This window comes from Balaenoptera physalus, assembly GCF_965194825.1.
Source record: "Balaenoptera physalus genome assembly, chromosome: 8".
In the NCBI taxonomy this organism is placed as follows: domain Eukaryota; kingdom Metazoa; phylum Chordata; class Mammalia; order Artiodactyla; family Balaenopteridae; genus Balaenoptera; species Balaenoptera physalus.
Window position 1 is genome coordinate 48,993,012 of NC_138887.1, and position 26,925 is coordinate 49,019,936.

Genomic DNA, 26,925 nt, shown 5'->3' on the forward strand with positions numbered 1-26,925 from the left:
AAAAATAAGTGTGCTGGTAAGTTCTGGGGCCAAATATGAAAATCTGCTTTTTATTTTTGAAAACGGAACTTCATTAGATTGATATCAGTGGTTGAGTGTATGTGTTTGAACTAGAATTAAACCTGTAAGTTTCCTGTCAGCTGGAGTTCACAGTCTTGAGGTTCAGCCTTGTTGCTTTAAAGGCATCTCCCTGTGTCTTGGCTCACGCTGCTTCTGAGGCACGGGACAAAGCTCTCCTTCTGGGGAGATATGTCCATCTTGAAGATGAAGATGGAATTTGTAGGGTCTGCATGGGAGGGGAAGGACCACCCCTCTATCAGCCTGTGGACAAATGGTGCCACTGTGGAGAGACCACCTCGTGCAAAGTGAGAAAGTGAGCTCACGAGAAAGGGCTCCCTGGCCAGTCCCTTCTTACAAGTTACTGAAATGCCTCTTTGAGAACTGTTTCCAGGACATTCCCAGGTGCTTTGTCATGCAGCGGGTTCCTCCTAGCCTTTCTCACCGGCTGTGGGCACAGGAGGAATTGCCTGTTAACTGTGAAATAGGAGTGCCCCAAAGAGACCCTGGGGACCACAAGAATGGATTTGTCTGACAGATGAACTTTAGCGTCATAGGTGAGCCTGCCATGCATGGTTAAAGATGGTATCAGGGACCCCTGTCCGTAGGCCGTGACCTTTGAGTGACCTTTTCAGTAATGGTAATGGATTTGTGTGAACTCTTTCAGGAATGGACCCCCGGTTCCCTGGGAGACTGGGTCAGGCATTTGAGAGAAGGTTGAGTGAGACGGGGGCCGTAGACCGTGACCAAAGAACAGTACCACCTGTGATGAGTCCAAACGAGGTTTGGCCTCTGACCTTTGCCTCAGAGGTGCCCCGCTCTAACTGTGAGCTTAACTCGCCACACACGGGATGAAGTGGCACAGAGCCAGTGCAGGCGGCTCTTGTACAGCCTGAAAACCCAAGCAGCTGAATCTGGAAGACTGACATCTGGGATAGCTTGCCTTAGCTCAATTTTAATGATTTGAGGGTGATTGCTTTCTGGCTCATTAGTTTTGAAGTAGACGTGTCCATAACTTTTCGAGTCTCTCTCTGCACTAAGTGCTTTGGAATCCAGTTCAGTTATTTCAGATACTGCAGTCAGTCAAACCAACACAGCCCGAAATAGATATTTAAAGTATTGGGTTTTCTTGTACTTATTCTTTAGAGATTTGTTCTGGTGTCACCCAGTAATGTTCTGAAGATCCCAGGGCCCCTCTCTGTAGCCAAAGACTGTAGGCCCTAACGTTCTAGTCTGTAGGCAGGTTAATCTTCAGTGTTTGGTACTAATGAAATGATTGCAGGAATAAGAAGCCTCTGGTCAATACTTATTTCAAATCTTGGCCAACACCTCTGCTTAAGAACGCCAAATAAGCTTTGGCGAGCGTGTAAGAGATGTGGAATGAGCTGTGTCACACCAAGTGGAATTCCCTCTAAAGGTCTAGTACCCTTCCCTCTGACTAACCCAGAGGAAACGTGCGAGAGCCAGTGTGCTCTTTGTACGCTGACTGTGGTCAGTTGTTCAGGGTACACTGGTGGTTGACCCCCTTCCCAAAGAGAACCAGTGATTTGGTTAAGTTCATTGTGTCATTTCCCCCCAGATGGAGCTCCCCAAGTGAGAGAACAATTCAGTAAAGGCAAGCATGGGAAAGAGCGATGGAAAGCTTCCTACACCCTCTCTCTTTCATTCTGATCAGCGTCTCTTTTTTTTTTTTCTTCCCCTGCTTTCTCCAGTGGTCCAGTGGAAGCCTTTTAATGCTGACTCATGTAGTCTAGGGTCTTGCTTTCATAGAGACAAGACTTTAAACTAACCGTGGGGACTGAAACAAAAGTCTAACTAACAGTACTGCTCTTAGGGTCAATAATTGTATGTACCCTGAACCCTTTAATAAAGCTTAAAGAAATAACATGGCGTAAATAGGTAATCTTTTACTTTAAATTCCTGAAGAGAACTCTTATTAAAAAGACAGCTAGAAGATAAGTGCAGTTACACATGCATGCAGCAGGCCCACGGCACACAAGTGCACCCATCAGGTGCTTGCCATCACATCATTTCTAAAGAGAGCAGATTTTGTAGTGTCACTGGGTTCCTGGTCCAAAGCAGATGGCACTTAAGATACAGCCTGCCTCATGCTGACCGCCTCCTTGCACAGAGAAGACAGGGTGAAGTCAGAATTTTTTCTACAAGGACAAAACTGTATTTTACATTGTACATAGCCCTATGTTGTACTTGGATGCTGGAGAGTGAAACTGAATTTCCTGGTAGAGTCAGTAGTTTCAGCACGTTTCTTAGCAAGAGACAAGGTTTCACTTAAGCTATTGATAAAATAGCATCATCTTTCACAGTAATGAACCAGTAGAACCTAACTGAATTAACTTGTGGGAAGCCAATTCCTCATGATGGATATTAGCCAGTGAGCAGATAATTCAGTGTATTATCTTTATCGGGCTGATCCAGGCCAACACATTAGGTCAGAGAACACGAAACCCAGAAGTGCTTATTGGACCTAATAAGTTTTCCACTGTTCCCCACACTGCCTCAGCAGCTCCAAATGTTTCAGCCTCAGACCATTAAATAACGAAGAAACAAATGCTTTCTCCTCTTCTTCTCTTTATCCCTCGGTGTTAAGGGCATCTTCTTTTATCATAGCTTCCCCCCCCACCCCCGCTCCCTTCAGAAAACCTAAAGATGAGATCAGGGCTCTGGTTTCAGTGCTGCCCTGAGCACCTCACCTTACATCAGCTGTGCAAGTGGCACGTGATAGAAATCAAGGTGACGCCATACCTTGAAACAACGACAGAACTGTCCTGGGAATAGTGGTAAAATTGGGGGAAGGAAATTTAACAATACATTCTCAGACATGAGTCAGGTCTCATTTCCTTTACAAACGCAACTCGAGCTGTTGGCTGTAATCACTGTCCTGTTTAATTTTTCACTATTGAGTAGAAATACAATAGAAATGCAGCCTGTGAGAACAATTTAATAAGTAGGTCATATTCAAATAGTGTTTCTGGAGGTCTGCTGAATTTTAAGTAAATTTTTTTTTAGTATTAACATTATTATTTTAGCAATAATTTGTTGAGCGTTTGCTGTATATAGACGATCCTATGTTCAGTGTGTGTAGACAGGACATGAAAACAATGGCCCAAGGTACAAACTGCTATGTATAAAATAAATAATATACAAGGATATATTGTATAGCACAGTAATAATAGCCAATATTTTATAATAACTCTAAATGGAGTACAATCTATAAATTTTGAATCACCTGAAACTAATGTTGTACACCTGAAACTAATATTGTAAATCAACTATACTTCAATTATTTAAAAAAAGATGATGGCCCATTTAGGAGGGTTTGGAGGACCAGATCATGAATAATGTTGATTCTTGAATTACAGGGTGATGTTTGGATTTTGTATGAAAGAAAGTATGGAGTCACTGTAGCCTTCCAGAGGACTAGATAGAACATGATGACAAGTGTTTGGAGATTATTCTGGCAACCGCACAGGAGGAAATGTAGTGGAGATTGGTCTGGTCCTAAATGCCGTCTTTCCTTTACCATGGTAGAGCTGGAAGGTGGTTGCAGGTACACAGGTATGAGACGAGGGGATCTTGTCCAAAGGAAGGAGCTGTGAGTTTAAGAAACCTTTGCCTGGAGATCAGTAAGAAGCTTAGAGAAATAAAGTAGAAAACTGAAGACCATAAAAGGGAATGTACATTATAAACAGGAAACGGTCTCTGTAAAGATATTGATGTTTTAGAAAATGTACCTCTTTCATAAATATCTCGTCTCCTGTCACCGTTTGAGTTACTTGAGTCTTTGATTCCCCAAAACTTCCAGCCTCCATTCAGGAAGTATGTGTGAGGCCACGTGTGTGCCGTACGGTTGGTGCTGGGTACACAGAGCCCTCTCGTGATACTTGGTCTAGAGGAGGAAGAAAGTTCCACAAAGTGATTACAGCAACACAAACCCAATAAACACTGTACACAGAGCAGTGGGAAGGTTGAGAATGGGGCTTCCCAAGTGCAGGCGAACTCACAAAGCCTTCATGGGGAGAAGGTGAAACACCTTCTGAAGTAAAAGCGTATGCAAATGTGCACAGGTAGATTGAGGGTGGACACGCTGCATATTTTTTAATATATATTTTTTAAATATTTTTTTTTTTCTTTTAACTGAGGTAGTATTGAAGTACAATATTATATGTTACAGGTATACTGCATTGTGATTCACAGTTTTTAAAAGTTATACCCCAGTTATAGTTATTATAAAATGCTGACCATATTCGCTGTGTTGTACTATCTTTGTAGCTTATTTATTTTATACATAATAGTTTGTACCTCTTTATCCCCTACCCCTGTCTTGGCCTTCCCTCCTTCTTTCTCCCCACTGGTAACCAACCACTAGTTTGTTCTCTATATCTGTGAGTCGGTTTCATTTTGTTACATTCACTAGTTTGTTTTATTTTTTAGATTCCACATATCAGTGATATCATACAGTATTTGTCTTTCTCTGTCTGACTTATTTCACTTAGCCTAATACCCTCCAGTCCCATCCATGTTGTTGGGAATGGAAAATTTTCATTCTTTTTTATGGCTGAGTTATATTCCATTGTACATATATACCACATCTTTATCCATTCATCTGTTGAGGGACACTTAGGTTGCTTCCATATCTTGGCAGTTGTAAATAATGCTGCTGTGAACATTGGGGTGCATATGTCTTTTGGAATTAGTGTCTTCATTTTCTTTGGATATATACCCAGGAGTGGAATTGCTGGGTTATATGGTAATTCTATTTTTAGTTTTTTGAGGAACCTTCATATTGTTTTCCATAGTGGCTGCACCAATTTTACATTCCTACCAACAGTGTAATAGGGTTCCTTTTTCTTCATGTCCTCACCAACATTTGTGGTTATTTTAATGTTAGCCATTCTGACAGGTGTGAGGTGATATCTCATTGTGGTTTTGAGTTGCATTTCTCTGATGATTAACAATATTGAGCATCTTTTCATATACCTGTCAGCCAAGTGTATGTCATCTTTGGAAAAATGTCTGTTCAGGTCTTCTGCCCATTTTTTAATCGAGTTGTTTTCTTGATGTTGAGTTGTATGAGCTCTTTATATATTTTGCATATTAACCCGTTATTGGTCATATCATTTGCAGATATTTTCTCCCATTCAGTAGGTTGTCTTGTACTGCATTTCTTAACAGTATGTTTTCCCATGGCTCAGTTAGAATCTGTGCAGCTGGGGTTGAGAGCCACTGTTTCTGAAGACAAGGTCAAATTTTCTTTTGTAATCCAAACTCAATATATATTATCAATTAAAGTTAGGTCCCGCACCAAATATAGCTCCTCTATTTACACCCAAAGGTGTTAGACTATCCAGCCAGCCTCACAGCACCGCTACTTCAGCAACACCCAAAATGACCCTTCCGCTGATGTGTTTCCTCTTCTGCCTTCCAGCATATGATTGCAGACACTGTCCGAACACTGAGACACTGCAGGACTAACCAGTTTGGTGAGTCATTGAAGTTGGGTATGGCATGTTAGTCTACCATACATTGGTGCGGACTGTGGCCATATCACAAGTATTTGGTGGTTAAAAAAAAAAAAAAAAAATTGTAAAATATAATATGCACATTACATGCATATACTGTATTCTCTCTGTTTCATCACTGCATGTTTGGGAAACAGAGTAGGACAAGAAATGGCAGCTTTTTATCCTCTCCTGGCAGCAAGTTTACACTGTCCAGAGTGACTTTAGACGATCAGAAGCTCCCGCTCCACCCCTCACCCAGAAAGTCTTGTTTGCTTGCCCGCTGGCTCAGAATTACCCGTGGGTTTATCAGGGGTGACCCTGTCCTTAACCTCCTTGCTTGGAGCCTTCCTGGAATAGGAATATAGTTTGTAAAAATGCCTAAAGCAGCCTTGCAGAATCTTTTCTCCTCTCCAATGAAAACTTCCTGTTTGGAGCTGCCTTTCACTGAAAAAGTATTTTTCTGAGCCCTTTTGTTGACTCCCCACTGAGACTAATGTACGTAGGAATATTTATTCCTTTTTAAATCTCAAGAATAATTTACACTGTGTTTAAATGATGTTAAAACATTGCAGGAAGGAAGGAAATCAACTGTATTGAGTTCAAGGAGCTTTCACATGGGCAGTGCAATCCTGACCCTAGTGCTGGTGAATGGAGATTATAGACCCTGTGGGTGCAGAGCAGAAAATTCAGGCTCGGAGAGGCTAAGTTTCAGCCGTTACTCAGACTGAGTACCTGACTGCCTAGCCCATACCCTTTCCTTCGCCTTGTGCAGACTTTATAAGTATAAAGGGCAATTAAAAAGACAGAGTTCAGTAATTATAAGTCAATCAAAAGTGACCACTAAGTAAAACTTACTTTGTTAAGCAATACATCCTCGTTGTAAACCAATTTTTTTCAACAATACAGAAGTATCTTTAAAGTAGAACAATCAAAGTCCCACTTCCTAAGGAAAATATTACTAACAATTCGGTACATATTCTTAAGAATTTTCATTCTGTTCATGCCCGTCTTGGGTAGTAATACTGTCCTCCAACAAAGCAACGGAACTTCTGTGTGGATTACAAAGTTTTTGTTTGAAAGAGAGAATTATAAATACAGGACCTAATTTCCTAAGTGTTCACATCAACGAATACCATGTGATACATGCTTATATAATTGTCCATTAACTACCCAAGTACAATGCAGCTTCAATAGAAATAGCAATAACATTGTCATGGAGATTCATTCGAATGTACAAGCATACTATTGCTGATGAGTAAAGGATTTGTATCTCTTTCACTCTCCTTTGCTTCCCAAGTATTTATGGGTACTCAGCTAATTCTGAGACCTCAGTCTCACTTACCAAGGGATTCAGGTCTATATACACTGCAGGTGTGGGCAGGAAGGTTATACCAGTGGGGCTGGCCTTGACCTTGCCAGCCTCCCATCTCCAGAGAGTAAGTCTGCATAGCAGAAGGCAAAGGAGGAAGTTAAATAACTATCAGGCCAGTTTGTGTTTTGTATTTATATATCTTTAAAAATCAAGTTTGGAACTAAATTATCTAAATTCATTTTGACAGTTTATATAGGCAGAGTTAAACAACGTCAGCACTTGGGATAAAATAATGTTAATCAAGCCACTTAGAGATTACAAAGTGCCATGCAAGGGTCACTTGTCATGGTTGTAAGCATTCCGCCTGCCGTCTTTTTAAGGCTGGAAAGTTAACAACAAAACTATCTCGGTAGCATCATGTTTTCTGAACCAAACAAAGGGGAATGGTAAAACTTTAACTCCTGGTGCTTTTACTTGTTGAAACCAGGAAGCCTTGTTTCTATTTAACCTCAGAACTACAAGCCATCCATGACATACAAGCCCTAAATTATTTCCTCATAAAACATATTTGTCACAGAGGAGGAAAAAATGGGTTTTCACCAAGAGATAAAATTTCTGAATTAAAATGCTCAGCCTCTTGGGGGCCCCTTGCTTCTCCTGCAGCTGAACTCCACCCTCAACCCCTGCTTCTCCATCTGAAATCCCACAAAGCAAGAAGACTCACAGTTACATTGTCTCACTGGAGGGCAGCTTAGCCCATCTCCCCAGGCCTTAATGTGTTTTTTGTTTGTTTGTTTGTTTGTTTCTGACCATGGGAAGTGGGCCTGCCCCGATGTCCAGGCTACTTTATCTCTGGTTCCTTATCAGAGCTGTCAGCAGCATATGGCACACACGGGTTCACAGTGCACCGAAGCCTCTTGCGGCCCTTTAACCGCCCCGCGTCTGGGAGAAGAAACTCCCTTGCTTTGTCCTTCGCTGCGTGGACGGTTACCCCATCCACACACTTTCTGAACCCGCTTTGCCCGTAAACCAAACCTTTAGTCCACTTCTGTGATATCCGTTCATTTGATTGTTCCCTTAATTTTTTTCTGCCAAAATAAGGACACCAAAAGATTTTCCTACCAAAATAAGGACATACAAAATCCAAAAAAAAAAAAAAAAAAAGAACTATTGTGTCCATGCAGTCACCAGGTTAGCAGTGATTTCTGACAGTTCCAGCCTGAGATAGAAGAGCCTGTGAAAGCCATCTAACGGGGCAGTCACTGTGACAGGCTGCATGGCGTGGGAGCCGAGACCATGGACTTGGGGGCCTCATGGCCTGTGTTCTGGTCCTGATCTGCCTCTTACCTTCTAGGTCTGTGCTGTTTCACGTTCTGTAGAGAGAGATAATAACAATCACTAAATACTATGTAACGTTAGGAGAAATTGCTCTATCAATGTTGGTAGAACAAACATCTTGCCAGTCTAATTACCTGACCTGAGGCATCTGGTCTGAGCTGAAAGCATCTCTGGGATTAGGATAAAGACATCTCTTCTGGGATTCTGAGCAACGCGAGTCTGCCTTCTGGATTTACTGTACGCCTTCAGGTGGGGTTTTACTGGTATTCAGAAACAGCATTACTGCTCTCATGAGACTGACTTTTTTTCCTTCCCCAAAATAGGAGGTGGCATATCTCCAAAAGAGCACCTAGAGTTAAAATCCTACGTTCATCACCTGTGCGTCATTGACAGCCAGCAGGCCCTGTTTGCGCTCTCGCACAGGATCGAGCCACGGGTGTGAGCCCTCCCCACGCCTCGCCACCCCGGAATCACAGCCCCGGAGCTACGGGGATGGCAGCACCGAGCACATTGCTTTCCTGAGAGAAAAGAAGTTGCTGAGTTTTATCAGCGTATCACAAGAAATCCACAGGAAAGCCAGCCAGAGCGTGCTCGTGAAGTGATGTCAGCTGCCCGAGATGCGGAGAGGCTGCTGTCGGAAGGAGGAGGCAGAAGCTTTCTCGAAATGGAGAAGTCTGGTTTCTTAGGATCACCTTGTTGAACCAATCCAATTTTCACTTTGAGACGCGCCAGCGTCAAGACGAGAGACCGTCTCTTGTCATACGGTGACCAGATATCTCAGTTAGAGCATGTGTGAGCCTGGGAGGAGTTTTACTTTGCCTGGCAGTAGATGACTGTTTCTAGGCTGTCAAAGCAGGAGCTCGTTTGAACACCTGAAGACAGTGATGGCATCTCTAGGTTTCCAGGGAGACGGACCGGTCTCTGTCTTTATGAACTGTGACATCACCAAAAGCCACTTGTGTCTAGGGAGTTAGTGAGGACTGGCAACTGGCATCCCTGCTCTGATCTCCAGAAGAGAAATGTCAAGGCATGCATTTCTTGGCATCCACAATCACTTAGTGATGTCTGCTTGCAGGTGAAATTCGTTTCTGCCCAACTGATTCACAACTGTAGGCAAGTTAGACTCAGTTGCGTTGCCAACACGGAAGAACAGTCACCTTTAAGAAATCGATTCATTTAATTTCTGGGGGTTTTCTTTCCACGTGCAAGCGGGCTCTCATCTCTTCTTGGGTACAATACGATTTTTGACAGAAGCACAGTGCCTGACACATTGCAGGCACTCTTTAACTGTTTCTGGAGGCGACAGTCACAAAGGCCCGCCTTCTTGTGCCTGGCGATGCCCTCGTGTGTTGCTTGCTTCCAGCAGCCTCCTGCCCACACTCTGGAATGAGAACGGCCCGTACAGGGAGGTTAAGTGGGATTTGACGTGTGAAGCACTTAGCACTCCCTGGAGAAGAACAAGGGGTTAAAAGAGTGGTGATTGCCCATCTTTCAGCACATGAAAAGAACCCCAAAGATCCGATGTCTGATGTATGTTGGACACTTGGAAGTCCTGTAGTCCACCTCCCAACCAAGGCGGGGAGCCTTTCTATAATTTGGGTTTTTTTTTTTTCTTTTTTCAAAGTCTCAGAGTCTTTTAAGTCTTTTTATTCCCATTTTTACAGGTTGGGGCTCCTATGGTAAATATGACCTCTTGCTGTTCTCAAGAACTGGTTAGAGGATTTCCCTCAACCTTCAAACGAACAAAAAAGCCTGTGGGATACAGTAACGAAATCCACCCCTGCCAGCTAGATCCTTGTCACTTTGCTAAAATACAAGGGCCCTGCTTTGCCTATTAGCTTCATTCATTTTCCACACATGTGATCCCGGCGCCCCTCTCACCACTCCTGCCTGGTCCTCTCCTTGGTGCCTGTACAGAATCGCTTCTTCTTGTCTCATCAGCACCTCATTACTGAGATGTGTCCAATGCTTTCTTACACCTTTATAGCAGTGCTGTTTCCTGGGCTCGGGAACTACACTGAGCTTGAGAGATCACTGGAAGGAACCACATGGAGCAAATTTGGGGTAGGACTTTGAAAGAGAGTCTGTCCCAGCATGTCAAACTTCAGTCCTGAACATTAACAGGGCTTTATAGAAAGGCGTCATCCAGGGCTAGTCCACTCAGAGAGATGCCCCAGGCTACTGGGAATGGAATGAGACTCATTGGAGGAGATCAGAGCCATCAGAACCAGAGAAAAGAGACTTTTCTCCTGGCTGATCAAACACTGGAAAAGCTCTCCCCTTGGCAATTACTGAGGACGGTGTGGGCTTACAGCACCAGTGTGTGTTCTGGTCTTTTCTCTATGCTCGGGAGTAGCATTGGGCCATTCTAATCCTACGAGGCCATTTTGACATTGTCTCTGTGTTTTACAGTTTAAATGGTTATTCACATTAGATCTACATTGCTCCAACTAAAACTATTGCAGTTGCTCCAGTGGAGAACTATTTTAGCACAACGCCTGCTGCTTGGACCTCAACTCAGATGTGTGCATGGCCAAACGAATCCACACGTATATCACACCTAAACAGATTCTGAGGGTGTAGTCAGAGTACCCCACATGGTATGGGTGGAAACAGACTGGGAGAGAACGGCGATTGCCCACTGTTTCCTCCAGCCATGGTCTCGTGGCTCTTGGGGCAGCAAAAGGAAAGGAGGATTTTGTTTTGTTTAGATGTGCTTTTCCATCCCTGTCTTCTGAAAGTCAAAGTCTCTAAATCTTCCTGAAATTTAACAACTATCTCCAGAGGTTTCCCAGGCAGCAGCTCTCAGAAATTTCAGAAGCAATGAGAAGACGTGAATCTGGAATCAATGAATTCAAGGCAGAATCATGGGAACCAGATGTAGCTCAACATGAAGCTCTTTCTAATGAGTCTGGAGCTGTCCAAGTGAACAGGCTGCAGGGGACTGAAGCAGGGTCCCTGTTGATAGGGATGGGCCATATTCCCTCTGCATATATCTGCCAAGGCCTCTTTTGGAATAGGTTTTGTTCTGGCCAGAAGGGTGGCCAGGAGGACCTGTAAGCTCCTTTCTAACTCTGTTAGATTTTCACAATCGCACGAAATCTCCATTCACTCTGAAAAATCTCCTATCATCTGAGACCTTCACCAGCGACAGGTGCGTGGGCACTTCTAAGGGGGTTCTTTTTGCTGTGGCACAATTTTCAGACAGTCCTATGGGTCTTTGGATTTGTCAGCATTCCAGCAAACCAGCCCTGCTTAGAAGTTAGCACAGGGCAAGTTCCTATCGGCAAAATCACAACCACTCAAAAAAATTTTTTAAATTTTTCCATACACATTTGCAGATGCTCCAAAGACTACAGTGTTTTATAATAACTTCACTCTTCGTTATAATCTGTATAATTGCCAAATGGTTGTAGTGATACATCTTAATGGCCTGCGTTCACTTTATTCTAGTATCTCTTTAGAATAAATTCATTTTCCTAGACCCCTGTCCACAAGCAAGTTGGGTGGAGAATACCTTAAATTCAGAAGCATAGGGACAAAGTAAAAACCCGTACCTCCCAGCTTGTAGGGAGACGTTGCACTAATGCATACTCACCTCCAAGTAGGGAGACACAGTGGCATCAAAGAGAAGGTGCTGGTGACGTTTGATCCCTGGAGCTGGGCTTTCACTGCTGCCCCGATCCCTGCCCAGTGGTTTTCTTGCAACCATCACACACACCACAGATTCCAAGTTTCCCTAGATGGCACAGCTAATCTGTGCTTCTCAGAAACTAGGCAAAAACATTAAAATGGGGAAGATCAGGTCCACTGTGGTGATCTAACATGGATAGCATTTCTTTTAAATGCTTCAAAGACATGTCCTTAAATTTTCAGCCTGCTTATTAACGAGTGAGCCATTGTGCTTAAAACTAGTGCTGGAAAAAAGTTTTTAAAAATTGCCAAAAAGTTAGATGAAAATGTACTATATAAAGCAAAGCTGTATATACTAAACATTTTTTAGCAGAGTAATATTTATTTGCATAGCCTATTTATTGTATTCGTATTACACTGTTATCAAATACTGGGATGAAATCGATGACCAGAAGCAAGGACTCTTGCCTTTTAATGTATCATTAATTAGGACCGCTGTGACATTATCAGCTTGCATTAACAGAAGATAGAAAACCCACAATCAGGGCGTCTACCTAACTTCTCAGGGACTACACTTTGTAGTTTTCCACCATTAGAAGAGCTGGTAAATATGAAACATTTGTGGAATTACCAGAATTGCCATTAACAGTATTTTCTTTCTCATATTTCATGCTTTCTGCTTCTGTATATATGACTGTGCTGTGTATTTATCAAAGCTAGTAAGCAATAATTTATATGTAAAAATGGCCAAGCAATATAAGGTGAAAACTTATATATAAGTCACTGTTACCTTATCTTGTATTTTCAAGTGTTTTTTTTTAAAAAACTGCTTTTCCAAATATAAGATTATGTTAAAGATACTATTCATGCCTCAGAGCTTTTTGCTTTGTGATGTTTGGGGGCTCTGTAGCCTGTGTTCCGGCAGCATGTTATGCTCAGATGTTTGGAACTCAGAAGTCATTTACTTGCTGACAGTGCTACAGGTAGGTGAAGAGATTCTCAGGCGACCCATGGAAGCCTAAACCACTTGTGCTGCCATTGAGTTATTGTAGAACCTAAAGACCCTGGAAATCGCAGCATATTCTGGGATTTGGAGACTCCAACAACCCCTGTCGTTACCTCACCCCACTCAAGTGGGACCAGGTACTGTCCCTTCCTTACCAGCCCAGACGCTGAGGCAAGCTCCAAGCCCTGGTGGTGAAGCCCTAGGCCTGGACTATAGCAGCAGGACAAAAGCTATGGGCGGGACGATGAAGCAAAGGGGTGGTCATGATGCTCTACTGGAACGGAAAGACGAGGGTCATATACAATGGGGTAGACTTATCCTTCCAACTCTTCTCTCCCCCTCCCTGCGGAAGAATGATACATCCGGCCCATTGATGCCAAGCTTGGCCTTTGGCACGTGTTGATCCCTCTCCCTGCAAGAGGATTATGTCGCTCACCACGATGAGCTGAGAACCGGCTAAATGTCTTCCTCTGTCCAGTGAAAAACGGGGAGAAGCAACCCGTGTGGCTTGGAGACCGAGGCTTTGAGGTGACCTGTGGCTGCCATGTCTCCTCTGCTGGGAGACCCGCAGCGTCCAAGTAAAGGTGTCTCCATGCACTGGACTCGCCAGCTTGTGAAGGATGTGTCACTTGAGTGAGAAATAAAACATCATCCTTAGAAGCCGCTGCAGTTGGGTGGCAGGGCGGGGGTGGGTGGCTACCCGGGTGGAATTTCACCGAAGCTGACTAATACAGTCCCCAGGACACTGCTTTCTTGATAAACGGCCCTTTCCCTCAGTCCGCGTCGGGGCGGTAGTACTGACTTTGCACATTACCTAATGGATAAAACCACCGGCTGTCCTCTATCCATGCAAAGGGCTAGTGTTTATGTGGGAAAAGGTAAAGACCAGATGATTTTCTTGGGTTCTTGATCACTAGGAAGGGGTACTCTGTGTAACAAGGGAAAATGGGAAGAGATCACAAAGGGGGGCAATGGGCTCTCAGACACTGGGGAGCAGAGAGAGGAGGACCACTGAGCTTGACTGCTTCGTTCTGGCCCATCATCACTACTTCTGTGGGCTCAGGCCTGGATGTGCAGCAATGCAGGAGACGAGGGGAGGATGGAAGCCCTAGGCTCCAGCTTCAGAAGGGAATCGGAGGGGAAAGGGAAATTCCCATTGCTCAGGATTCTCGGAGATTTTCTTCCCTGGGATTGTCCGTACTGGGAAGATGAAGGCTCCTGCAGACTCAGAAGCTGGTTCTTGTTCTAGCAAACCTCAAAATGAACTTTCTGGTCCTGGTGCACTAGCTACAAAATCAGATTTTGGAGGATGAGAGCTCCAGGTCTGGTCCAGTTCTTCGAAGTCTTCTGGATCCCCAGTGAGCCACTTGTGTAGTTGTTTTCCATTTACGACTTTAAACGAATGAAAGTCCTAAAGCTTTAGACTTGCTGATGTCCTTCAGTAAAGCATCCCTGCTCCCGAAGGCAGCAGGTGCGCCTTAATAGAGGAGACCCTAAGGCAGCCCCCCACCGTGGAGCCTTGCTCGCCTGAGATGCAACCCTGGGAAGTGGTATTGAGCCCGCCTCTCCCGAAGGCCCCTTTCCTGCTCTGGGAACTTTAGAGGTTCCCAAGTTGTCTGTGTGTGGTTAGAGGGTTAGAGGCTGTAATCTCTAGTTAGAACTTGAGTGAAAATAGTTACATTCTGAGAAAATCCATGCAGTGGTCACCTCGGTCTTGAGAGTCCCGACCAAAAAAAAAAAAAAAAACCAACAACAAGCAAACAAAAAAACCCAATGCAGCAGAGAGATTGAAGTCTCAAAACCAGTGAGCCCACATGCGAGAATTAAGACAGTGGCAAGATCTTTCTCAAGTTCTACAGCAACGGTGGCTCTTTGGTGTCTCATAGCAGGTAAGTCCCTTTCTCCTGGAAAACCTTGTATGGCCAGTGACGGCCAAGTTCAAACCATGGGAACGAACTATCTTGATTCCTCACGTCCAACACCCCTTGCTCATCAAGTTCTCCACCAGCTGCTCTGTCCCCACTTTCCCTGCATGAGGTCAGGCCTTCACTATCCATTACTTAATCATTACAGTAACTGTCTACCTAGGCTTCCTCCCTTTAGTCTAAATTTCCCCCATCAATTTTTTTTTTTCTGAAATGCAGATCTGATCGTGTCTGTCCTAGCTCAAAATCCTTCAGCAGCACCTTCCAAGCTATAGAACTAAACCTCAGTAGCATGCAAATTCACATTCTGGCCTCTACTTATCTGTCCAGGGCCAAAGAGATTGGGAAGGTGCCTCCAGGAGACGAATAACTTGGCATCCCCTGGAAACTGCTATTCTACTCGGGGAGATTCATTGATTCATACCATTAAGAATGCCAGTTGAAAAGAACATGCACCTGGGACTTCCCTGGTGGTCCAGTGGTTAAGACTCCACGCTTCCACTGCAGAGGGCATGGGATCAATCCCTGGTTGGGGAACTAAGGATCCCGTATGCTGCATGGCAGTGGCCAAAAAAAAAAAATAATAATAACATACACCAAACATTTGCTAAATAAATCAGTGTATGTGAGACTTATTTGCTCCTTTTCAGATGTGAAATCTTGAAGCCAGGCTGGGAAGTATTCAGAGCTAGCTGGGGTTGGGGCAGGGGCTCTGACTGGCTTTGCCCAGGCCACCCGATTTGCCTTGAGGATCATGAGCTCTTTCCTACCAGAGCTGTGCAGACAGACCTAAAACCAACTAGCAATTCAATCATCAGATGAAGGCTCTGACAGAAGACCTTTAAGATCCCTTCCAGCCCCTGGCTGTTAAGAAAACTGGTGCAGATCTGCGATTGCTAGAGATAATTGGTTTGGTTTTGTTTCAGGAAGTGACTTGGCAGATGTGGGAAGAAAGAACTGTTCATGATCCTTTGTATTCCGTTGACCTGGGCTGGGCCCCAGCTGGAAGGGAAAGGCAGTGGGATGAGGGCGGAAAGGAGCGCCTCGCCCCTTCCCCGTCCTGTGCCTGGTGCTGACTCCACAGTCCTATCAGAGATCAAGGCCTGCAGTAAACAGCCAAATAAAGCCCTGGAGTCAACGCAGCAGGGCCTGCTACCGAGGACTAAGCTGGCTGCCGCCTCCCCAGGGGTAAGGAGGGTCCACAGTAAAGGCGAACCTCGTCCTTTCAGCTGTCACTGTGTTCCGGGCTACCACAGCCTGGCCTCACCCTGCCTTCTCTCCCAGGCACCCAGCCTGGACCCAGCACTCAAGTCTGGCCAGGCTCTTCTCTCTTCCACCCCCCTTCCCTACCCCCCAAGGAAGGTGTGTCCACTCCCAAGCCCTCCTGGAGGACCCCATCCCCCGCTGAATTCCTACAGCAGGTCCCACAATGCAGCATCTCTCCGCCCATCCTACATGGGCTGCCTCAGGGGTGAGGAAAAGGGTTAACAGTGTAGCCTCTGAGGTTCAAATCAGGCTCAGGCATTTTAGAGTTGGGAGAACTGGTGAAAGTTTCCACCTTGATCTTAGCTGCTGTTTCTGCACCTCAGAAAATGGGGGTTCATGTGCCTCCTCCCTTACAAGGTTGTATGAGAAATAAAATGAGGAAATGGATGTAAAGCCCTTAGGTACAATGCCTGGTACATAGTAGACACTCAATGAAAATTATCTGTGATTATGATGAGGATGATGATGAATCCTGGATGCGTGCCAGAAGGTTTGCACCCACATTGCTACTCTGCTGTGGGCCCGTAACTTCTCATCCTCAGTTCTCTCCGTTGTCCAACAAGATAATGAGCAGCATCTTTGCCGCCAGGCAGCTGTGCGAATGAAACAGACAAGGCATGTGAGAGTCCTCTGTACGCGCTGAAGTGAGATACAAACGTGAGGTTGCCTTCTGAATCCCCACGTGCTCTGCTCAACACTGGCACAAAGCAATGACTCTCTAAATGTTTGCCGATTGATCTGAAGGAAGATGTCTGATACAGCCTGCACAACTGGGGTAATGGTGTTGTTAGTCTTAACATTGTCATTAACATATTGATCCAGGAATAAGAAAGGCTGAGCAATCCTGGAGCCTGTGCACATCTGATCCAGGGCCACGACCTCTCCGCGGGCTCCATGAAGCTCCCGGAAGGGCTTTTCCTTGGTCCCACTCCACCCCTTTCCCTGTTGTCCCTCTCCTCGGACCCCAGGCCCGGGAACTCCAGGACGGCAGCTCCCCTCACAAGCTTCAGGTTTCCTGGCAGCAACATAGAAGCATCCTAATTCTGACATGAAACTGAGAAGGACCAATGCTCACTGTTCTGTACTTGTGTCCTCTGCAGTTGGGAAAACTTTCTCCGGTTTCATTTAGAGTCAGTTGGTGTGAGCACGAAAGGGCTGAGCCTAGACTCTGAGCCCTGGCTGGAGATGAAGTCCCCTTTGTAAGGCGGAAAAGCAGGGGAGGCCAATAGAAGAAGGGGCAGCTCACCCTGGGCCTGAGGTTACACTTGCCAATGTTTAACTTCCTTTAAATCAACCAGCAACTCCGCCCCCTGTCGTTCATTAGTAACCTATTAATCTGCAGCAAACTTCATTAGCTCCATCTAATGTATATTATTTGAGCACCTATTATGTGCCAGGTACTATTTTAGGTGATGGGAAAACAGCCACGAACATAACAAAGATCCCTGCCTTCATGGAGTTTCAATCCAGTTAGAGACAATAAGACAGATAAGGAAAATATGTACTAGTACATCAGATGATAAGAAGTTCCTAAAGAAAAAAAGCTAAAGCAGGGAAGAGGATTGGAGAGTGCCAGGAAGAAGGGGGAAACGTTCAATAGGGTAGCCAGGAAAGGCCTTTGTTATGGGTTGAATCGGGTCCCCTCAAAACTCACGTGTTAAGGTCCTAACCCCCAGGATCTCAGAGTGTGCCTTTATTTGGAGACAGGGTCTTTACAGAGGTTATCAAGTTAAAATGAAGTCCTTTTGGTGTGAGCCATCAGGTTGGACCGGTGTCCTTATAAGAATGTTGAATTTGGAGATGCACACAGGGAGAACACCATCTCCAAGGCAAGGGAGAGGCCTGGAACAGACCCTTCCCTCAGAGCCCTCAGAAGGAACCAGCCCTGCCAACACCTTGCAGCCTCCAGAACCGCGAGACAATACACTTCTGTTGTTTTAGGCGCCCAGTTTGTGGGACTGTGTCATAGCTACACCAGGACACTAACACAGCCTTGCTGAGAAGACCTGAAAGGAGGGGGAGCCAACCATGCGAACACCTGGGGGAGCCGCAGCCCGGGCAGAGGGGACAGCAGGTGCAGAGATCCTAAAGGTGCACCTGGAGTTTAAGGACCAACAGGGAGGCTGGCGTGGCAGGAATTTTTATCTACAAAGTGCTCAGCTCAGCAAACCGTGCACGTTTGACGCTTAATGACTATTTGTTGCCTGACGGCCTGCGTCGCTGTCGGGACCAGAATGTGAGCCATTAGCGCCATCTGGTGGGCATGTGCTGCTCCTGCCCAGCATTTGCGTCTCCGTTGTAAATGCGTGTTCTTGAGGCCCCGGTAAAATCAAAGGACACAATGAGGCACTGTTGTGAGTGAGAGGCAACGGCTTGGCTGCTCTGCCTTACTGGGCCACGGTCCAGTAGGTTCTTGTTTTCTGTTTTTACAATACGATGCAGAGTCTTTTTTTTTTTTTTTTTTTTTAATCATACAGAAATCAAGGGAATGAGAAAGGAGCCGAGCTGGAAATGGTCCAAACGCTTGAAGGGGTCCGGCAGGCACTGTCATCTGCTGTCTTCTAAGGGGATGAGGAGGGTGAGGGCCAGGGTGGGATGGATCAGGCAGGTCCTCACTCTTCCACGCTCCCTGCCTTCGACCCTCAAGAGAAAGTGAACAGTCCCAAACAAGCCTACAGAGCACCTCGCGATCTGAGCCCGGCTTCCTTCTCCAGCCTCTCCTCTGGGTACTGCTCCCCACCCTAACACCACCGCAAGAGACACACGTTCGCTCCGCTCCAGCCGAGCTCAACCTTTCAGGCACCCGGCTCCCAAGCTATTCGTTCAACCACCTGTTACCGAGCAGGCGTCCGGGGCACTAGAGGGCGCTGTGCTCCACACGGGGCTGCATCCGTGCATTAGACGCACGTTCCGCTCCTTACGCAGCGCACGGTGCCCCGGATGAGGCCGACGGCCTGCACCTCTTCTCTGCTCCTCGCTAAGCGACTCCCCAACTGTCCCAGGCTCGGCATCTCCAGGGAAGCTGGCGCGGCCCCTCCAGCCTGCGTGGACTCCCCTCCACTGCGTGCCTCCGACGGCCCAGCTTTACCCTTCAGGTATCTGTCACAGACCCAGGTGGACGCAGTTCTCGGCACAGTGATGCTGCAGCATCGGCGGGATTCTCAGCATCACAGGGCGAGCTCTGCCTGCTCCAGGTCCCCGTGGGTGACGAGGGTTGGCTGACGATCTCCTGGAGCTGGGGTGGGCCAGGGAGGTCGTTTTGGCCCCTCCCGGTGTTGTGGTGTTTGCCTGTCCGTGGAGCTGGTAGTGATTCGAGCACATTCCTGAACGCTGATTGCAGGGTAAATCCAAGTCCCCTGTCCCAGAGCAGGTTCCAGGTAAGCCACGCCTGAGGTCTGCGCCAGCAGCAATCAGCCCAGGGGCCCCGGGCCACCATTGTCACATTCTTCCTCGAGGCTCTGAACACCGTCCACAGTTCAGCGGAGACCAGGGGAGGCATTAGCTGAGCCCTGCTCACAACGACACTGTCGCTGATGGGGGTACTGAGAATCCTCGTCCTCTGCTGAGCCTTCGCCCCCGCATCGTCACCCCAACAATCCTGCCAGGGCTAAACTTTGACCCTCCCAGATGCCACGAGGGCTTAGCATTTCCCTCACTCTCGCAATGGCTGAGCAACCCTGCTTCCTCAGCCATACATAAGCAGCCAGAACATTACCAGGTGTGGCTTCAGTGGGCAGCCTGCCGCCCCAGTTTGGGGTCGAGGGGGGGACAGAATGCAAAGACAAAGCTTCATTTCCTTCCCTCCCCTTCTTTCCCAGGAAAGAGCCTTAAGGGCAAACCCAGAAGGAACAGAAGGGCAAGCCCCCTCAGTCACTCGCATTGGCCCCAGTGGTCGCCACTGGGCTCCTTTTATTCTTTGGCACAGGCAGGGTTGGGACCACAACTTCTCTGGAAAGGCCAGGGTCAAGAGGCTGGGATCAGCCAGCGGCCCTAGAGGAACCCATGTTTTCCATTGTGCATTGAAATTCCCGTTTGCCCGGGGCTGAGCTTCCTCGCAGAATCAAAGAGGTCAATAAAGGCCAGGGACAAAGCACAAACACAGCCTGGAAGCCAAAAGACGCCCATAAGGATGGAGATAAATGGGCATTTCAGAGTGGTGCAGGAGGTGGGTGTGGGACATTGCCCCTTCCCTGGCTGGCAGTGCCTGGCCACTGCTTCTCCAAATAGTCCTTCCACTTTGGAGATGCCAGGTTGTTGTGGACCCAAGGCTTGACTGTTTCTGGGTCACAGTGGGGAGGATTGACAAGAACAAAGGCTCCCTCTGGACGACAAATATGGCACTTCCTGTATTTCATGCTCTGGTACTCAGCCCTCCCGACGTGGAGGCACTCTTCTTGTTTGTTTGTTTGTTTTTAACTTTATTTTATTGAAGTATAGTTGATTTACAACGTTGTGTTAACTTCTGCTTTACAGCAAAGTGATTCAGTTATACATATATATATTCTTTTTCATATTCTTTTCCATTATGGTTTATCACAAGATATTGAATATAGTTCTCTGTGCTATACAGTAGGACCTTGTTGTTTATCCATTCTATATGTAATGGTTTGCATCTGCTAATCCCAAACTCCCAATCCATCTCTCCCCAACTGCCCCTCCCCCTTGGCAACCGCAAGTCTGTTCTCTGTATCTGTGAGTCTGTTTCTGTTTCGTAGATAAGTTCATTTGGAGGCACTCTTTTTTGACAGGGTTATGTTTCTTTTCTTTTAAGAAAAGTCCCCAATCTTAGGGTTTTTTAAATGATGCAAATTCTGGCAATTCAGAGCTGCTTAGCGTCTTCAGTTAGATGTTAAAAAATAGCCCAGTTTTCTCCCACTATTTCCTCTGCCCTTTGGCTTATTTCATTCAATGTTCCAGTAGGAAGATCCCTGGAGTGTGAGTCAGGAAACCTGAGTTCTGGTCCCTGCCCCACATTCTTCCAGGAACTGTGACCTTGGGCAAGTCATTTATGCTCTCTGAGCCCAATTCTCTTATATTCTGAGATGATGTCGAATCATAGAGAGGGAGGAGACACCGCTTGGTTAGTTCACTATGTCACCATGTAACAGCTGTTTTGATTCTCTGTTGGAGAGTTCACTCAATCGTTCATTCATTCATTCACTCATCCATCAACTATTTAATATATGCAGGAATCATGACAGGCATGGAGACGCAAAGTTGAATAAGACGCGGTCCCTGCCCATGAAGAGGCAACATGCTATGGTGGAAAGAGTGCTGACTTTCTGAGGGACACAGCCAGGTCCCAGTGCTAATTAGCTTTGTGAGCTTAGCTAAGTTTTGATAACTTCTCTGAGCCTTAGTTTTCTCATTGGTATAATGGGATTATTTTGTTTGTTTGTTTTTAAATTTATTTATTTATTTATTTATTTTTGGCTGTGTTGGGTCTTCGTTTCTGTGCGAGGGCTTTCTCCAGTTGCGGCGAGTGGGGGCCACTCTTCATCGCGGTGCGCGGGCCTCTCACTGTCGCGGCCTCTCGTTGCGGAGCACAGGCTCCAGACGTGCAGGCTCAGTAGTTGTGGCTCACGGGCCCAGCTGCTCCGCGGCATGTGGGATCCTCCCAGACCAGGGCTCGAACCCGTGTCCCCTGCATTGGCAGGCAGATTCTCAACCACTGCGCCACCAGGGAAGCCCCTATAATGGGATTATTGTATAGGGTGACCAACCATCCCGGTTTGCCCTGAGACTGAGGAGTTTCCTAGGACACAGGACTTTCAGAGCTAAAACCTAGAAAGTTCCAGGCAAACTGGGAGAAGCTGGTCACCTACATGAGAGATGAATTGAAATGACACCTAGGTAGGGCCTAGCCCAGTGCCCAGCATCTAATAGCTGCTTTATCAACACAACCCTTTTGTGGATACGTGCGCACACAGCCAGACACCCACCCACACAACTCATCACAAGATAAAGAAAGGAAAAAGAAAAAACGTAAACAAATAAATAGGCTATTGCTAAGGCGGCACATGGGAGAGCAGGGCTGCTGAGAGGAGCCAGGAGAGGAGGTGGCAGAGGGCAGGAGCCCGGGGGCTGGCTGCTGAAGGGGGAGGTGGACTTGGTCCGACGAGGATGCTGACTAGGGAGGTGCAGCCTATGCTTGAAATATTTGTAAATGCAGGAAAGCTTAAGAGCTTTGAGCGCTTAAGGGGTGTTCTGTGTGGCTAGAGCAAGCAGAGAAGATCCTAAAGGTCGGTCTGATCCATCTCGAAAAGGCCCTATGTGCGATTCGAAAAGGCTTGGACATCATTTTGAAAGTTTCTGAACACTTTCAGTGATGCATCCTTCTGGTGGAAAAAAAGGTTGAAAACCGACACCTTTCCCAATACATGTATACTTATGTATAAGTAACGCGCATGTGTTGTGTAAATAAATAAAGCATACAAAAAACTGGAAATGTCTAAAGAAGCAGATAAAAGCTAAATATAAGTAGAAGTTCTGTTTTCTCTCTATGCTCCAACGAGTTGTCTTGTCTGCTTCCTCGAGTACACATACCCCGTTTGAGAGACCACTACTACAGGCGGTGGAGAGTCATGGTGGGTTTTAGATGAGAGCAAAAAACTTGACATTATCAGATTTGATTTTTGGGAAATGACCCTGGCTGCTTAGAGAAGGACCTGGAGGCAGAGAGGCCAGCAGGAAGCTGTTGTCAAAGTCCAAGAGAAGGTTCCAGTGCCCCGGACTAAGGTGGCAGCATAGGTGTGCAGGGAAGGTGACAGATAGGGGAGGGATTTAGGAGGTAAAATCAAGAGGACATGTGACTGAGAACAAATCTGTTGAGTTAAATAAGTTTATGAATGCATGCATCTTGAAAGACGTCCACAAGGAGAGGTGTGCCCTGGAACTACATTCAATTTCAGTGACATTTTTGATCAATACTCCAGATGTGATGCAGGGAAACAGGGCCATACTGTGACTTTTGTGGGCCCTAGTCACTTTGTCTTCATGAGCCCCTTCCTGCATTAGAAATAATAATAATAATATATATGTGTATATATAAGTATTTATATATTTGAAAGTATATTTAACAACTGCACTGTATAAAGTTGAATATAATCAGGGAGTATTCTATTCCTTGTTTTCTCATGATTTTAGAAGGAATTAAAATACTTCCATGGGTTTCTAAAGGTATGGTGGGACTTAGGCCCTGTGCCTGTGGTGCCCAAAGGATAAGCCAGTCCTGGAAGCCGGCCAGACTCTGGAGATGCTGAATTCTGGCAGATTCAGTATGAGCATGGAGCGCCATCTAGTGGTTCTCATGCTTGCAAGGCAGCCAAGCCTCTTCTGTCCTACGGAAGTAAATTAATCTGTAAAACTTTCCCTCAGTGTCCCAGATCAGACCCAATCCCTCTTGAGTAAGCATCTCCAAACTGCCCTGGATGCTGGGTTTTGAGGCTCTCTGATTAGCAGGCAGCCAAAGCAAGACCTCAAGAGCACGATGAGAGCCCAGCAGTGCCCCCAAATCACCTAAGAGCCAACCGTTTAATCTTTTCATCTAACAGGTCATTTAATGCAGCAGTAGTGTTCAATATTTTTGTGCCTGAGGCAGTACAGTGAATGGAGGTATAAGCGGACACCAGTTTAGGAGGGCAAGTTTTAAAATACTTTTATTATTTTTTTATTTTATTTTTTTAATTTTAGCAATTTCATGTATCTTTATTTATTTATTTTATTTATCTATGGCTGTGTTGGGTCTTCATTTCTGTGTGAGGGCTTTCTCTAGTTGCAGCAAGTGGGGGCCACTCTTCATCGCGGTGCGCGGGCCTCTCATTTTCGCGGCCTCTCTTGTTGCGGAGCACAGGCTCCAGACGCGCAGGCTCAGTAGTTGTGGCTCACGGGCCTAGTCACTCCGCGGCATGTGGGATCTTCCCAGACCAGGGCTCGAACCCGTGTCCCCTGCATTGGCAGGCAGATTCTCAACCACTGCGCCACCAGGGAAGCCCTAAAATACTTTTAAAAAATCAGTTTTGCAATATTCTCTCAGTATTTCTTGCTTTCTTCTCCACTGGGATTCCTTCTGTATCTACAAGGCAGAGTTATCCAGCATTTGGTAAGTGACCAGTCTTTCTTTGTAGCCAATTTGAGATAACTTCATAGAGACCATCACCTGTTCTTTTCTGCAACTCGAGATTCACTCAGCTGAGCACTTCATCTGCCATGTCACCAGAGTGGGTACATCTTCAGGGAAAGGCAGAGAAAGGCATCAGAGGAGGCTCAGCTGTGCATCCCGTTGTACAGAATGTGGTAGCACACTGGCCAGCAACCACTGGGGTAACGTCATCTGCTTCCTAAAGCTAGGATTCGGGAGATTTTCTTCTCAAAGACATGAAATTGTAAATTGATAATTGCTACCATACACATTTTATGGGTTGGACTGTTACCTCCACAATTGCATATGTTGAAGTCCTAACCGTCAGTACCTCAGAATGTGATCTTATTTGGAAATAGGGTCATTGAAGATGTCATTCATTAAGACGAGGTCATATTGTAGCAGGATGGGGCCCCTAACTCAATATGACTGATATCCTTATAAGAAGGGGAAATTGGGACAAGTCTCATCTCATTTTTTATGCACCTCGATTCATAGAGGGAAGATGGTGTGAAGACACAGGGAGAAAACAGCCATTTACAAGCCAAGGAGAGAGGCCTGGAATAGATTCTTCACTCACAGACCTCAAAATTACATATATTATTAAAAAAAAAATAAAACATACAGCCAGGATTGAGAACTATTGGCATAGAAGATTCTTTTATTTCTCTTCATCTATCTGGTCTGTATCCATCCTTTACATTTCTTCTTAGATTTCACTTTCTCTGGCAATCTATATCTGATCTGATCCCTCTCCCCTTGCTCCCTCCCTCTCCGTCCACTTGGACCATGTGCCCATCTTTTGTATTTCCATTGCAACTTCAGCAAGCTCATACAGTACTTTGACAATTGCTTTGGTCTATGTGTATATTAACGTGGTGTATCACATTTACTGATTTGCAGATGTGGAACCATCCTTGCATCCCAGGGATAGATCCCACTTGATCAGGGTATATGATCCTTTTAATGTGCTTTTGAATTAGGTTTGCTAATGTGCTAGTGAAAATTTTGCATATATATTCATCAGGTATATTGGCCTGTAGTTTTCTTAACTTGTAGTGTCCTTGTCTGGCCAGAGTAATACTGGCCTCGTAAAATGAACCTGGGAGTGTTCGCTCTTTTTCAGTCTTTTGGAAGAGTCTGAGAAGGACGTGTTAATTCTTCTTTAAACATTTGGTAGAATTCACTAGTGAAATCATCTTATCCTGGACTTTTCTTTGTTGGGAGGTTTTTGATTACTGATTCAATCTCTTTACTCATTATTGGTCTGTGCACATTTTCTATTCCTTCATAATTCAGTCTTGGTAGGTTGTAAATTTCTAGGAATTGACCCATTTCTTCTAGGTTATCTAATTTGCTGGCATGTAATTATTCATCATTACCTCTTATGATCCTTTGTATTTCTGTGGCGAATTAGTGGTAATAGCTCCTCTTTTGTTTCAGATTTTATTTATTTTAGTCTTCTCTTTTTTTTTTTTGAGTTAGTCTAGCTAAAGGTTTGTCCATGTGTGCAGCTCCTGACTTAGAGCTCTGGATGAAATGATCCTCTTTGGCAGCGTCCACACAGCTGCGGAATCCAGGCTCTCACTCCCACACTCACTTTCTCCCACAGGAGAAATCACAGGTGGAGAAAGGCTCTCTGGCCCCTGAGCTCAGCTACCCGGGGGAGGCATGATGTAGGTCAAGTCAGCTGTTCCTCTTACCCTCTTTGATGTGTCCAATCTCGGAATTTTTTTTTTTCCTCCAGTGATGTGCTGGAACTTCTCTGCTGGACTCCTGGACTTCCACAAAGTCTCTCTGACATGTGAATGATTGTCAGATTGGTGTTCTTTGGGGGGAATATAGTAGAAAACTTCTATTCTGCCATTTTGATGATGTCACTCCCCGACAAATACCTTTAAAAACATAAACTAACAAGGCTTACTCACGAAGACATAGATAAGGGACTTCCGTGGCGGTCCAGCGGTTGAGACTTCGCCTTCCAATAAAAGGGGTGCGGGTTCGATCCTTCGTCGGGGAGCAAGATCCAACATGCCTCACAGCCAAGAAACCAAAACATAAAACAGAAGCAATATTGTAACAAGTTCAGTAAAGACTTAAAAAAAAAAGAGAGATAACATGATAGTCCTATATCAACTGAAGAAATTGAATTCATGGTTTAAAATCTGTATCAATTTGCCTGCATCCAATCTGGAGCTTAAAACCACACAGGAGGTTAAACAGGGAAAGTTTAAAACAAAGAATCATCAAACTCTGATAAAAGAGGACCTATAAGATAAAACTAGTGCTGGCAAGCATGTGGAGTAACTGGAACTCCCTTACATTGCTGGTGGGAATGCAACATGGTACAGCCAGTTTGGAAAACAGTTTGGCAGTTTCTTATAAAGTTTAACAGATCCTTACCATTCGATTCAGCACTGCCACTCATAGATATTTACTTAAGAGAGATAAAAAGACATGTCAAGACAAAGACTTGTCCTTAAACGTTTATAGATGACTTAGTCATACGAGCCAAAAACTGAAGCCATCCAAATATTTACCAACTGGTAAATGGATAAACAAATTACAGTATATACATAGATTAGGAAATCATTCAGCAATAAAAAGTGACAAACTACTGATGAGCACAATGTGGATGAATCTCAAAACATAAAGCTAAGTGAAAGCCATTAGACCTAATGACTACATACGATATAATTTATATCCATTCTAGAAGAGGTACAGTT

The 26,925-nt window shown here is 45.3% G+C and overlaps 2 protein-coding genes across 10 annotated transcripts in view; both read left to right on the forward strand.

Moving 5' to 3' along the window:
- RAPGEF5 (Rap guanine nucleotide exchange factor 5) overlaps positions 1 to 18,539 on the forward strand; it is a 224,964-nt gene extending 206,425 nt beyond the window's left edge. For 6 of the 9 annotated variants that reach the window (XM_082472678.1, XM_082472681.1, XM_082472680.1 and 3 more), the window contains 2 exons: positions 5,504 to 5,558; positions 8,553 to 18,539. In XM_082472678.1, the coding sequence (XP_082328804.1) occupies positions 5,504 to 5,558; positions 8,553 to 8,671 (174 nt within the window). In that variant the 3' untranslated portion in view covers positions 8,672 to 18,539. The remainder of the gene's footprint in view (positions 1 to 5,503; positions 5,559 to 8,552) is intronic. The other 3 variants (XR_014266741.1, XM_082472683.1, XR_014266740.1) reach the window with 2 other exon arrangements.
- A 476-nt stretch (positions 18,540 to 19,015) lies between these two features.
- The window catches only part of CDCA7L (cell division cycle associated 7 like), a 221,348-nt gene continuing 213,438 nt past the window's right edge, over positions 19,016 to 26,925 (forward strand). The window contains exon 1 of the mRNA XM_082472715.1: positions 19,016 to 19,154. The gene's annotated coding sequence lies outside the window, so the exon portion shown is untranslated. The remainder of the gene's footprint in view (positions 19,155 to 26,925) is intronic.